Source organism: Diabrotica undecimpunctata, chromosome 6, assembly GCF_040954645.1.
Source record: "Diabrotica undecimpunctata isolate CICGRU chromosome 6, icDiaUnde3, whole genome shotgun sequence".
Lineage (NCBI taxonomy): Eukaryota > Metazoa > Arthropoda > Insecta > Coleoptera > Chrysomelidae > Diabrotica > Diabrotica undecimpunctata.
In genome coordinates this window covers 135,769,248-135,785,023 of record NC_092808.1, presented here as the reverse complement: position 1 = coordinate 135,785,023, position 15,776 = coordinate 135,769,248, and the positions used below count along the sequence as shown (strand labels likewise).

The 15,776-nt window shown below is 33.9% G+C and overlaps 1 protein-coding gene across 2 annotated transcripts in view; it reads right to left on the bottom strand.

Annotated features, from left to right (window-relative positions):
- Positions 1–15,776, bottom strand: part of ps (RNA-binding protein Nova-1-like protein passilla) — a 260,367-nt gene that overhangs the window by 14,672 nt on the left and 229,919 nt on the right. For both annotated transcript variants that reach the window (XM_072535481.1, XM_072535482.1), the window contains 2 exons: positions 3,255–3,377; positions 1,585–1,821 (listed from right to left, as the gene is read on the bottom strand). In XM_072535481.1, the coding sequence (XP_072391582.1) occupies positions 1,585–1,821; positions 3,255–3,377 (360 nt within the window). The remainder of the gene's footprint in view (positions 1–1,584; positions 1,822–3,254; positions 3,378–15,776) is intronic.

Sequence of the window (15,776 nt, the reverse complement as noted above, 5' to 3'; positions counted from 1 at the left end):
TATATAGTCCAGTAGTCACTGATTTGACCTCTAAAAATCATACAAAAAAGCTGAATTTTGCTGAGAATGTCAATTTTGGGACCCCAAAAAAGTTGCACTTTCACCACCCGGCTTCCCCCTAAAATGCCCTACCGTAAGGGAGGAAAAACGGAAAAAATCGATTTACCAAGAATCTGTATGCCGGAGAAAAAAATGTTTCAAATAAGTACTGTAGCTGAGATAATTTTGAATAAAAATGTTCATTAGCACTTTTTGTGCAGAATTAACCGTTCTGCAATTAACCGTTCTTCCCAACAATTTAAATGGTGATAATTATTTGCAGTTCTTGGCAAACGATTTACAAGAGTATTTGGAAGAAGTGAATATTGCAATAGGCAAAATATGTGGTTTCTACAAGAAGGCGCTCCACCGCATTACAGTAATGAAGTCCGGGAATACCTTTGCAGGCAGTATCCTGGTCGGTGGATTGGAAGGGGTCGTGACGCACCTATTTCTTGGCCACCCAGAAGTCCAGGACTTAACCCCATGGACTTTTGCTTTTGGGGGTTTATGAAAGAGAAAGTGTATTCTGTAACAATAGAGGACCCACAACAATTGAGGGTTAGAATAATTGAAGCTGCAAATCAATTTCGTCAGAAAAATATGATTTTTCAGCGCATTCGGTTTTCCTTATTAAAACGATACCGAATGTGTATTGAAGAAAATGGGGGCCGTTTTGAACATTTATTGTAATAGAGGTTATAGACTTTTTTGTGCTTGTTAATTCATTTAAGCCATTTATTTAGTTGCACATAATTTTTTAAAGGGTAATGAAAAGAGCCGTAACTCAATAAAAACTGTTTTTTGAAAAAAGTGATAGGAGGCAAAAAAGTTTTAAAAATAATGTGTTAAACTAATGATGCCACAAAATTCATTTGATTTGAACGTACTCAGAAGTTTGGGGGGGGGGTTTAGGGCTGCATACCCCCCTTAAAATTTTTCCGTGCGCTTAAATTTTGTTGTTTCTTTTGAATGAAAAATGCTTTCAGAACAAGAAAGTAACGTGTCCATTTTTATTACAAAATGTCAAGTAGTTTAGGAGATAATGTAAAAAAATAATTTTTATTTTGTAACTTCAAAGAGCTGTAACTTTTTTTGTGTAGACTTTTGTACTAAGGTAAGTTGGATTCAATCAATTTATTTTTGTCCCCGGAATGCGTGATTTAATTTATGACATACCTTTTTAAAACACCTTGTATAACTACATAGATATAAATACAGATAAAGATATATGATATTTAATTTTATATCTATTATTCCAACCCTATAAAAATATTATACTTTTTTGTAAATTTTAGCGAATCCGCTCCTGGAGGGTTTGTTGTTTGTTAATACTACGGTCGACAAAATCGGCAGGGTCGCATATTTACACATGCTCCCATACGTCGGCACCAGGGTGCTGAAATCAATGAGCCTTTGATACACACTATTACGCTACAAACGCTCCTTGATTTCGACACCCATGCATACATGAAGGTGACTGTAAACAAATTTGGCGGTATCTTTATCGTAGTTAAATACATTTTCTTCTTGACAAAAACTTACCAAGAATTGCTCCTACTATGACTTCTGCAATTTCAACATTTTTCGAATCTTTGGGGCCACCTAATTCGGCAGGAGTGGGACTTTTACTCAGTACAGTCATCTGCTGGCCCGTACCCAAACCGAAACTATTATTATTTAAAGAAATAGGCGCCGTAGCAGCCGAGGCCTGATGCCGAAAAGGGTCAAATGCAGATTCGTACCGTTCCAAACTAGATCGTGGAGCAGCAGTATTGGCACCTGAAATGCAATATTACAAAATTAGCTCCTATTTATTTACTTTATGTACATTTCAAAATTCCACAAAACAATTGAAGTGCCACTTTATTTAGGAGCTTAAGTATCTTATTAAGGTTTATTTAGGGATCCTGCATTTCCCTATTCAAGTCTTTCTTCGGTTCTAATTCGTCAATTTTCAATGAAGCCAAAACATGTTATGTCGTAGAGCAAACGAAGACAGATTTTTAGAGACAAAGGCATTCATATTTTCTAGTGTTCTAATAGGCCGCCCTCTATTAAACGCATTAGAGAAATATCATTTCTCAATATGCTCAGATATGCCAAATATCAATTTCACCGTCATTGTAACTGTCCCACAAAACGTGTTTATATAATAAAAACTTATATTACTATCGTTATTCTAAGGTATTTCATATCTGCTGCTTGTATCCTTCTATAGTGTCTTCGTTTAATATCCAGTTTTCTGCTCCAGCGTTGGCCTATATATTGTTTCACATATTGTCATCTTCGTTTTCCTTGATATTTCTTTGTTGTTGAGTGTACACACATGGCAACGTTTGAAAAGCGACTGAAACTACCACCGGCAAATTCATATAGGTCTATATTGCGTAGAATATGCCTGTTTATAATGTTTGCTGCATTCCCTATGCCATACAGAAGTAAACAAATTTTACAAGACGGTCCGAATTTGAGTCAAACACTTATTTTTTGGAACCTCTATAATAGGCAATAATTTTTGCATTAGTTGTTTTAATTTAAAGTAACACAACACAAAGTTACTAAGCATAAACTACAATTCATCCAGTGAGTAGATTTTTTGCTCGCAAGTCTAGTTGTGTTAATAACAAACATAAAACGATATCCTGTAAGAAACTGGATGGAGTGAACTAGTTCGTTATTTTGAAATTACACATTTACATAAACTTTTCCATTGTTCTGTTATTCTTTGTAACTTCTATTCCTTTTGCCACATCTGCAAGATATTTGCTCCCCCTTATTTTCTCTCTGAGTCATGTCCGTTTTCGTGCAGTCATAGTCTCTTCTTTGATACGAGATGACTGAGAAGCGTACCTGATATTAAATGTAGAGTAAATTATCAAAGTAATTCTGTACAAACTGACAACTTTTACGGGAGTCTTCTTTTTGATTAGTAAATCTTGTACCTTTGTATACTCTTGTTTGATATATGGTTTCTTTGTGGTTCTACATCTCTGTACAACGTTGGATCTACTGTTTTTTTTATTATATACTGTGGTTTATTTAACTTTAACTATTTTTATATTTCACTTCTTATTAACAAAATTGTTTAATGATTTACTATAAGATTGATCTCCTTCCATACAAGTTTCAAATGATTGTGTTAACACGACTTTAAGTAGGTTTTCAAGTGTTATTTGCAAACTAGATTTATACGTAAGAAATTCCAAACTTACCTAAACAATCTCCTAAGCTAACCTGACCAATAGCTCCAAAAACTCCTGCACCTGGATTTGGCGCAGCTCCTTCCATAACACTCAAATAATTTGGCAAGGTTCCTGGATGGGCTTGACCAATTCCTGAAGAAAAATTGTTACATCACATACCCATTTTTTAAAATATGTCATAACATAGATATCTAGCTTATATTAACTTTTAATTTTTTATGAAAGGTATCCCTATATTATGTAATCCCTTGTTGGTTCTAAATATTCACTTTAAGTTGTTTAGAGCCATGAATGTAACGAATTAAAGTGTGGCTTCTTGTCAATCTACTGATTCTTGTGATACTAATGTTTACAATCAATTTTTAATTTACCTCTAGGTGAACTAATATTTTTTTTAACAAATGCAATAGGTCAATACATCATTAATAAATTTAAGTAGTTAAATACATTATCGTGGCTGAATGGATCAAGTTATCTAAAGCCATTAATTAAATAAAAAATAAAATTTTAATTTTTTACGTTTTTCTGTAATGTCTGAAATTCTGTGAGTGCCGTGTGGCTCTCAGGCTCAACAGTTTTAAGAATTCCTTTGTTTACTTCTTTGGAACCTTTTGAAGTTCTGAATAAAGAACCAAAACAGAAGAAGTTATTATCTTATTTGTTACAATATTTGTTTATTATTTTGGGTATTATTTTCATTAACAGAATAAAAATAGCACCTTGGGTGTTTTTGTGATATCCACAAATTGATTGCTTACATTCATTTAACGAAATATACAAAAAACATGCAGATGTGGATCTGAAAAGAGGATAAAAAAGGTCTCCAACAACACATCTAAGACAAGTAAGAAGGAAAAACATTTAAAATTTCATCCTTTGATTTAATTGATGCAGTTTAATAAACTGAATGTGAATCATTTTATACTTTAAGTCACTAGTAATATTGATTACGAGCACGTGTGCTTGGTTGTGTATAGTAAAAATTTATTATATTATTTGGAATGCACCTAATTATATGCATTATATTTAAACTAATCTGCTATTTTACTGTACTAGGTATTCCAATGGTTCACCTTATTATCTAACAATTGACATTTATACTTTCACATTACTATCAGACAAGTTCGAAATGTTTGGTGCGTTTGAGTCTGTGGACTAGGTCTTGATTATCCAGCAGTTCTAACAGTTCCCTGTTTATATAGTTATGAAGTCGATTTTCGTGAGCCTTGGTAATTATTACTACACGGAGTTCCTTATGCAGGTCTTTGTTGCAAATATAGCACGCAGAGTTGACTATGTTTCGGTTTTGGACTCTTGGAAGGCAAGCATAGTTACTCTCACTAGAACAGCCACATATCTGTAGACCACAGGACGATTCTGGTTTTAAGCATTTGTTAGTAAACTAACACTTTGTTTTTGATTGTAAGTTGTGAGCTTCTACCTAATAACTTATATAACTTCTTGTATTTCAGTTTCATTTCTTCAGATTTCTTTTTGATATGTTCGGCCACTTTAATTTGCTATCCAAATGTAGCCCTAAGATATTTAACTGTTTTCTTGTATAGGACGACTTTATTGTTTAGTCTAACTGGGTGATTATTTATTTTTGTAAAATCGATATGGGCAGATTTACCTTCATTAATTTTTATGCGCCATTTATTGTTCCAAGTAGTTATTTTGTGAACTGCACTTTGGAGGTGTCTAGGTAACAACAGCATATAAAACCGTCTATATATGTAAATAATACCAAACTTGAGCAAGTTGATAAAATCGTTTACCTTGGACAGCAATTAAATTGTAACGCAAAAAGTCACGGCGAAATTAGATCTAGGATAGATCAGGCTAGAGCGGCTTTTAGAAGGATGTCCAAAGTGTTATGTAACAGAGACCTAAAATTGACATTGGGGATCAGCCTACTTCGCTGCTACATGTTCTCGGTCTTACTTTATGGTGTCGAGTCCTGGACTGTGAACAAAATCGATCTAAATCGCCTTGAGGCTTTCGAAATGTAGTGCTATAGAAGAATTTTAAAAGTTTCCTGGGTGGAGAAGGTTCGAAACTCCACAATACTAGAACGTTTCAGCAAGACTACTGAGATCATAAAAAGCATCAAGCAGAGAAAGCTTGAGTATTTCAGACATGTAATGAGAGGTCTTAAATATAGGTTGCTACAAAATATCATGCAAGGAAAAATAGCAGGCAAACGCAGTCCAGGACGAAGAAGAACCTCATGGTTGAAGAAATTGCGAGATTGGTATGGTGTTAATACAAGCATGCTATTTAGGGTGGCAGTGAATAAATAAATAAATAATAATATCTCGGACATGTGATGCGGGGCGAGAAGTATGGCATCCTGCGACTCATAATGCAAGGAAATATAGAAGAAGCATCGGAAGAAGACGAATTTCATGGCTTAAGAACCTGAGAGAATGGTTTGGATGCAGCTCAAAACAACTATTTAGAGCTACTGCCTCAAAAATTAAAATAGCTATGATGATTGCCAACCTCCGTAGCGGAGATGGCAGCTGAAGAAGAAGTGAATAAAATTAAGATAGCTATGATGGTTCATGGTATCAACGTTCTGAAAGGACATGGTACATGACGAAGAAGATATTTTATTCTCTTCTAGATATTTCTCTGTAATATTTGTTATGCGATGTATTAGCAACGATATTGGTCTGTACGATTCTATTTTGTTTACTGGTTTCCCTGGTTTGGGAATCATGATTAGTTCAGCGGTTTTCCGTGTTATTGGTATATATTATAACCTGAATACTGCACTTATAAGGCTTATGAGTTTTACGATGACATTCCTAGGGAATTGTTGTAGTATTTCACGTGTTATTAAGTCAAATCACGGAGCCTTTTTGGGATTCATATTGTTTTTGATTACTTTGGTTACTTTTTTAGGGGTACTAGGCTTTATTATTCCTTGATCAGTATTGCTCACATCGTGTTCATTGTACATTTCGTAATTTTGGAATATATTCTCTAAGTATGAAGCACACAGATTTGTTTTTGGTTTTCCGTCACGTGCCCATGTTCTATTTTTCATATCCCCATATCTGCTTTTCTAATCGGCGGAATCTGTTACGTTAATCTACTTATACGTTTTGTACATTTGGGTCAGGTTGTTTAACACATTTACATTTTCTGCAGTTCTGTTTTTTGCCATGCTTATAAAAATGCCATGCAATAAAAATAATAAAATGATAAACATGGGAAATATCATTCGTATGACAAACGTTCAAAAACAAAAATCTAGGATATCACAACAAAAATTGCCATACTCAAATGGAGATTCGCAGGTCACACTGATAGACAAATTACCAACGTTGGAACGCCACAATACAATGAAGACCTTACAAAAGTAGACGACCAAGAGGAAGATCACTGATGAGATAAGTACATGATATAAAAAGAAGAGCCGAAACGAATTGGAAGAATGTTGCTTAGGATAGAGATTGATGGAAAGAGTTAAAAGAGAACTATGTCCAAAAATGGACGATAGAAGGCTAAGAAGAAGAAGAAAAAAAGTGTGATAAATTTCACGTGGGAGTACGGTTGCATCAAGCTGTTCTAAACTCAGTGTTCTCCTAGTATTGGATCACGTAATAGTTGATTAATAGCAAAAAGCTTCAAGGACACAATTACGGTGTGCTGTTGGTAGTAGAAAGATACAGACAAAGCATCAGAATATACACTGCGGGTCATTAAAAAGAGGTCACCTAAAATGTTTCGCATTTTTAAATTTTTAAGAACTTTACTAAGAAATCGACTGTCATTAGATGTTTGTGTAATGTTTAAGAATATGTTCTAAAGCAGTATGTAACCTTTTTTAAAATAACTATAAAATAAATGTCAAAAAAAAACTTCTCCCAAAATTTTAAAACTTAACATTGTAAATTTTTTCTGTTTTCTTTATAAAAGTTACAATAAAGTCTTGATTTTTAACATACTGTATTACCACCTCTATTTTGAATTACACTCCTCATTCGAGTTGGCATTGAATTGATCAAATTCTGGATGTTGTCTTGAGGAAACGCTTCACATTCTTTCATGAGCGCCAATCGAAGCTGCTCATGATTTATTGGAGCACTGTTTCTTACTCATTTGAGTTGATCCCAAACATGCTTAATCGGGTTCAAATCTGGGCTTTGAGCCGGCCAATTTATTTTTGGCATACCGACGGTTTCCAGGTATTGTCTTACCATCTTGGCTACGTGTGGCCGCGTGTTGTCTTGCAGGAAAATAAAATTTTCGCCCACAAACCCATTAAAAGGCATTGCATGCTCGTCTAGACTTTCGGTAATGTATCGGTGATCATTCAACGCTCCTCTATTAATAAATACGAGATCAGTACGGCCTTCGAATGAAATGCCTACCAAAACATTACAAAGCCTTCCCCAAAAACAACACGTGTTAGTCGAGCACAAGCAGCATATCGTTTCCTACGTGTTCTATACGTTTTGATGCGACCGTCTGAGCCATAAAGAACCATCCTGGACTCATCACTAAACAAAACATTTTTCCAATCCTCTATTGTCCAGTGCTCGTGGTCTAGCAAACTTAAGTCGGCGTTGTCGATGTGCTGCTGTTAACAACTGTCCTGTTGCTGGGCAGCGAGCCCTTAGACCAAATTCCCTCAACCTTCCTCTCACTGTGACTGTAGAAGTGCTTAATGTCCACCCATGAGCATTTTGAAAACGATTTTAGATTGGTCTAGCCGTAAAGTACCTATTTTGCAAAGACGTGCGTTGTAAAGAACGGTCTTCTCTGGCCGTCGTGATTCTTCTCGCGCCTGATCCTGATCGCCGTTCGTGAGATCCAGTCTCTACAAATCGTTGGTATGTTTTTTGGACCATATACCGACTAACTTCAAGCTGTCTAGCCACTTCTCTTTGACTCATTCCATTATCAATCAAAATAACAGTTTGAACAGATCTATCAAATCTCTAAGCCATAGTTTTAAATTTAAAAATTGCACAAGTTTACTCTTTACAATGTAAACACTACTTTTCAACTGTACACTATATTGACCTGTCGGGACCCAGTGGCGGTGCCTAAAAGTGTTTTTGCATTGTGGGAATTTATTTACAATAGAATAAATTGCATAAACTTAAAATTATTGAAAAATTCTTATAAAATTCTAAGTGGCCTCTTTTTAATGACCCGAAGTTTGTAAAATGCTCGTTTGTAGATAGTGAATAGTGGAATAATTTTAACAAGTAATGGTTTTGTAGAAAAGCTTAGCATTAGAGAGCAATATTAAATATACTGAGAAGCATGAAAAACACGAGTTGTGTGTTGTATGATATACGAAAATAACAAAAGAATATATTGTGAATGAAATTTATATAGGTATGAAGTTATGCAAGGGAATAACGCGGAAGTATTTCTTCCAAATGTCATTTAACTATATTTCCTAAATTTGTATATAATGTCATTTATAATGTAAATTGTCATTTTTTTTAATAATGTCCAACTTATCCGTTAATTTCTTGAACAGGTTGTTGTTCTCTTCACCTTAAATCCATTGTACGTCATCCAATTTGACGTTGTCATTTTCGCACAGCGTTGCCTTATTGTTGGAACAGTAGTGAATGTAGGGAATTACGAAATGATGCAAAATTGCCAAAAGACAAAAATTAATGAAGAATTTGTACATATTGTTATAAAAGTAAATCAGTGAGATTAAATTACAATTTTTGTAAAGTGAGAACTTTTTCATAAGACGTCTATAATTAATCAGAACTCTGCAACTCTGTACCAGCTTGTACAGGTCTAGTGGATGGGTATGGTATGTTTGTGGAGTACCTTGATAGTATCCAAAAAGTATTTTCGCCGGCGATCTTGTGCCATATAGACATGCAGAATATATTGACTGTTTCAGATTCTGTGTTATCAATCTTGCAGCTTAAGTATCCATGAAACAGTCCAATTATATGCAGCTGCCCCTTGACAGGTGCATGTCCAGTTAGGAAGTTGCTATGATTCTGAGCTAATTTCTGCTTGTTTTGCGCAATATTTCAGCCTTATTAGCGCATGTGCGTTCAATATACATCTTGCCATTTGCATGACTCGATATTTTATATCTTGTTTGGATCCAGGGGTTTTTCCGGTCGTTTTTGGCAGTTGGTTGTACTTTGACCAAGTAGATATCTCATTGACGATGTATGGCGGACTTAAAGAGGAAAAATGTATACTTACTTCTTCACTAAGCACTGATATGATCTAAATTTACTACATCTACGATTCTAATGGAAATAAAACGAATAAATGAGTAATGATGGTTTAATAAAATGCAACATGTAATGACAATGAGATGAACACATTTAAAATGTAATGAAACAAATCTAACTCTCTTAACAACTGTCATAAAAAGTATTATAATATTTAGACCATACAACACCAAGGACGTAGATAGAAATACTAAAAATCAGCTTAGCTACTACTGAACATTTTCATAGTTCATTCTTTTAAATTGTATATACAAAAGTTTTAACAGTTGTAACTGAAAATTACATTTAATTTAAAGTCAACTTGACATCGACATAACAACGGTTCCTAAACAAATTAAGAAATTGCTTTATACTCAAGACTGCTTCATACTTTATGCACATGTTTTATATTGCAGGTTTTATGTAACTTCAACTAAAATATTAATAACTAATCAATAACGTACCTACTGAGTACTCTAAAATATATAGAAGAATCAAAAACTTTATTTTTTTTACCGATATGTCAAAAACAACATTCCAAACGAATAACACGAAGTTTATGAAATTTCCTGTGCAGACTGTCATGTTTAAGACAAAGAGGTCATTAAATAAATTTTGAAAATCCCAGGATATAGATTTACATACAATATAGAATATAATTAAATCCACGATTACAGACCAAATCCTTTTTTATGAACCAATGATCCTCGGCGAAGGAAAACTCACCAAATGTTTCAATAAAAAAATAGCAACTTTCAGTCAACTTCAACTTAAAGAGACAATAAAATACTGTCTGTTCTACCAATCCATCTCGGTGTGTAAAGAAACTTTGCTTCACCACAGACCCAAATACCACGTCAGCAAGCCACGTCATCATTAATATCTTGGTTTAGTAAAAACAATAGTGCATTGTATAATGGTAGTGAGTGTGGCAGTGAAGTGATGTAGGGAATCAGGAGACTTTATATTATCAATTTAACTTCTTCTGTTACGAAACTCTCGAGTTATAAAGCTATATATATATATATATATATATATATATATACAGCTTAAGAACCACTCAAACACTAAGTTAGTAAGCCACTTGTATAAATGACGGCACAAAAGTATCATCTAAACAAAGATGAGACAACTAGCAATAAAAACACATGAAGTAACATTGGTGATGGAGGATTATAATGCAAAGCTCGGCGGAGGTACAATCTAATGCAAACGATAGGCTTAACTGCTTCTGACAGGAATATAAATCGCTGTTAAGTAATACACTCTTCAAGTCCCCCAACCATCTAATATACACATCGAAATCTGCCGCTGATTCACCGGAGAAAAACAAAATAATCAGATTATATAGCAGCATTAACATGATAAAGCGTAAAAAGGTACCCTGGTGTCGATACCCATATGTACCACAATCGATTGATACGCAGAATGGTGATGAGAATAAAACAGTTGGAGAAAAAAATCTGATCTAAACACAATAAATATAAAGAAATTAGCTAACCCAGAAACCGGAATAAAAGTACATTAGTCAGACATAATACAGGACAAATCGGAACATAAACACGGATGGAACAGAAGAACCAGAAATTCAAAGAAGAATGGTAAAGAGAAACAAAGCTTGCCCATTTGTTCCACTCCAAAAACACACACTGGAGATAAAAAAAACAGGGTCTACAAAACTATTATCAGACCAATAGTATGTTATGGATGCGAGACATGGGTGATGACAGAAGATACAAAACGAAAGCTGGAAGTCTTTGAAAGAAAAGTCCTAAGTAAGATATTTGGACCTATTAACGAAAACGGAGTATGGAGATCCAGGTACAACCATGAACTTTACCAACTGTTCAAAGAGGCACCGATATCAGAATTCGTTAAACTTCAGAGACTTCGATGGACTAGTCATGTAGTGAGAATGGAGACTCACAGATTGTCAAAAAGAGCCCTAGATAGTAAAATGCATGGCGCAAGACCAAAAGGAAGGTCACGGGAAAGGTGGTAGGATGAAGTGGCAGCGGACGCGCAAAATGTGCTAGACGTGAGAACCTGATTACTATTTAACTGGGAATAAGCCACAATTAAAGGTTAAAATACGTTTATTGACGTTTCAATTTCCACTTCGGAAATCGTTCTCAAAATACAAACATTAGTAAATTAAACAAATTTTGTTTTTGTTTAAAAATTTGTTTAATTTACTAATGTTTGTATTTTGAGAACGATTTCCGAAGTGGAAATTGAAACGTCAATAAACGTATTTTAACCTTTAATTGTGGCTTATTCCCAGTTAAATAGTAATTAATTTAAAATGCCACAAGAAAATAGCTTCAGAACAATAGTGAGAACCTGGAGAAGATCGGCGCAGGACCGGCAAAGTTGGAGGCATAGTTTGGAGAGGGACAAATCGAGAGAAGCTATACAAACAACATGCGCGACACCATTAAAATGTGCTAGACAAAAGAAAAAATGGATGTTTGATGAAATAACGGATATGATAGATAAAAGACGTAAATTAAGAATAAAAATTTAGAGAAGTATCAATAGATCCATAAACTCATTAGAACAAAAAATTGAGAATCCACAGAAAAATGGGTTTACAGCGAATGCAGGGAAATAGAATAATATGAAAGTAAATAGTACAAATACAAGAACAAATTCAATAAGTCACTCAACAGCATAAAAGACAACGATGGAAATCTTATCTCGGAGCCATCAAGAAACATGGGAATCCAGCACAGAAAAATTATTTGTATCGGACAGGACTGATGGTTAGATAAACGAGTATGGAAGGGCCTTCTATCCTTAAACCAGATATATAAGATGCAGTTACAGCACTAAGCAGCCGAAATTTGTAACAATCTGGAAGAAACAAATGACAAACAAGATCAATTATACAAGAATATTTAATAAATGTAAGTCAAGTCTTTCAAAAAGCTCTTGGAACTAGAGAAGCAGTTTTCTGGGAGAAGCAAGCTCTCCAGGTGTCTATACAGCGGTGTAGATACGTTAATACGGATGTTTATTTGTGTTTTTTGGATTTTAGAAAAGCATTTGACAACATCGAAATTAGAACTAGAGTATTGAGATGCTACGTGTTCTCTGTCCTGTTGTATGGAGTTGAGGCCTGGACAATTACAGAGGCGACAGAGAAAAAACTCATTAACTTTGAAATGTGGTGTTATCGAAGAATGTGGAAAATATCTTGGACACAACACATAACAAATGCGGAAACGCTACGAAGAATGAAAAAAGATAAAGAAATACTCAACACTATAAAGAAAAGAAAAATGAGCTACTTTGGTCACATACTAAGAAACGAGAAATACGAATTGATGCGGCTGGTCATACAAGGTGGAAGGCAAAAGAGGACCGCGGAGAAGACGCACGGTCTGGCTGAAGAATCTGAGGCAATCGAGTGGGAAAACGTCAATAGAACTTTTCAGAACGGCTGCAGATAGAGTCAAATGGGCCATGATGATCGCCAATGTCCTTAGGGATGGGGCACGTTAAGAAGAAGAATTTTACAAAATTTGATAGAGGTGTATATCTTATTCCAACTCCTCTTCAATATCTACTCCGAGGAAATGTTTAAAAATGTCTGGAAAATGTAAGAGAGCATAAAAATAAACGGTGAGTTAACGAACAGCATGAGATATGCCGATAACAAGGCGATCCTTGTCAGTAGCAGAGGTGAGTTACAACAGACAATGGAGAGGGATTATGTAGTTTGTGAGGACAACAGCCTGAGCCTCAATTTCAAAAAGACAAAATGGATGCTGATAAGCAAAAAGAAATAACCTACTCGACAGTTATGGATAAACAATATACTGTATACCTTGACATACTATGTAATATATAGTATGGAGGCCTGAACGCTGACAGAATCATGGATACTCATGAAAAAATTAAAAACATTTGAAATGCGGGTGTATCGAAGCATTCTTCGAATATCTTAAACTGAACATAGAGATAATCCACCGAATTGGAAAAGCAAAAAAAATCGTGAGCATATTTAAACAAAGAAAACTTGAATATCTAGGCCACATATTTAGATATGATAAGTACCGCTTACTTCAAATGATTATCCAGGGAAAAATAAACAGCACGCGTTGGCCGGTAGGAGAAAACACTGGTGGCTCCAAAATCTGCGGAAATGATTCAGGCTTACATCGATCGAACTATTCAGAATTGCCGTAAGCAAGATCAGAATTACCATGTTAATAGCCAACGTCCGCAACGGATAGGGCACCTGAAGAAGAAAAAAACAGCAGTAGTAACCGTTATAGTGACGGTGAGTGTAGTAGTGAGAAGAGCTGGGGATTTAGGATACTCCCGAAATAGGTACTGATGAAGACTCCAAAGAGAGTGTCGAAACTTCATTTAAAAGAATTCTCTGCGGTTCAATCCGGGGACCGAGTGAGTTTAATATAAATTTTTCTAATAATATATATATATATATATATATATATATATATATATATATATATATATATATATATATTATTAGAAAAATTTATATTATATTTATTATTTTACTATAAACGATTTATTGTCATTGATCATTATTATTACTGATTTTAGTAAACGCAGAAATCTCTCTTGAACATTTTATACACGCCTGCATATAGACTTACGTAATATTCATAGCTAACATAACTTTTTTACATACTGCTTTGTGAAAATAATAATTCACCTTCTCAATTTCTCTTAGATGGGCATGATCCGACTGCGATACGGTTATCAACGAATTGCAACGAATGAACACAAACAATAAAGATACCATAGCCACATAGATATTATTTTATATCGGATTAAACCACAATTGATTGTACATAAATACGATTGTGACAAATAATATCTAATTGAAAAATGCCACAAGAAGATAGTTTTAGAACCTTTTCACGACATTAGGATTAAAAGACTAATGATTCACAACCATTTTCATAATATATTCCCAGAAGTAGATGTTTCAAGGGGTGTTGGAGTCTCCGATTTCCAGATATTTTGAGATAACAAATGATGACATTCAAAAATTTTTTTCCAATATATATTTTAAAAATTGTTTACTATGAAATTTTATGGTGAGATTAATTAGGAAAAATGTGTATATATTTATTTGATAATAAATAGGGATAAAGAATGATATTTTTCTTTCATTAATCTAAATTCCTCAGCCTTAATTTTGAGAATTATAAATTTTTTTAAATCAATATGATCAAAAACATGCAGAATTTGTATTTTTCTCCAAGACGCCCTTTTTCATTTAAAAGCAAAATGAAATAAAAAAATGAAAAGACAAGAAAATAATTCATTAAGAAATGTAGATAAGTTTTTAAATAGTACATATTATATACAGGTTCTAAAAAAAATATGATGGATATTGCAAAATCAGCGAGATATCTACCAAAAATATTAAATTATGTTTTCAATTAATAGATAAATATCACAATCGTATTTCCTCCTAGTCTACCCTCCACATTATGCATGAATTCCCCTCATCATAGCGTTGGTAGGGAAAAAATTTATGGTGGATATTAATTACAAAATTAGCGAGATATCTAACAAAGATAACTCACATTATGTTTCACTTAATATACAAAGATCAAAAAGTGTTTCCGATAGACTTTTGTCTCATTTTTATAGAACTAATTTTATATTCACACCCACTACTTCTAAAATAGCTAAACAAAAATATGGTTTCAAAAATATTATTTGGAAAATGCCAAATATCTCATTTTTAATTAAAAGACGTAACTTTTCGACCATTTTCATCTTAATTCGCTATATACTCCCATGAGTGAGCAGGTTATACCGAATTATTACAAATATAGTTTTTGAAACAGGAATGATCCATGGCCATGCCTAGAAAGCGATATCTACAAAAGACGAAGCGACGACGTCATTTTCTGAAGCTTTTTTCTTGTTGCATCTTAATACAAATTACTATTTTTATTGGGAATAATCCACAATTTGACACTTCGAAAATCCTTCTCAAAATACAAAGTATTAATATTTTTTTTAATAATGTTTTGTATTTTGAAACTGATTTCCGAACAGCAAATAAAACTTTAAATTAAACTGATTATAAAGTAAAATTGTGGCTTATTCTCAATAAAAATAATAAGCTGTCATTTAAATCAATTCATCCAAATTTGATTAGCACATTTTTCAAACGCTAAAAAAACGCCAGGTCAAATAGAAACAATATGTTTGGCAACAATGTTGATACTCTCCTCTCGAGTTAGTTCCACTATTCAATTTTTTCGACAAGGTGTTTCGGTAACCTTATAATCCTATGCCGTTTTAAATATGC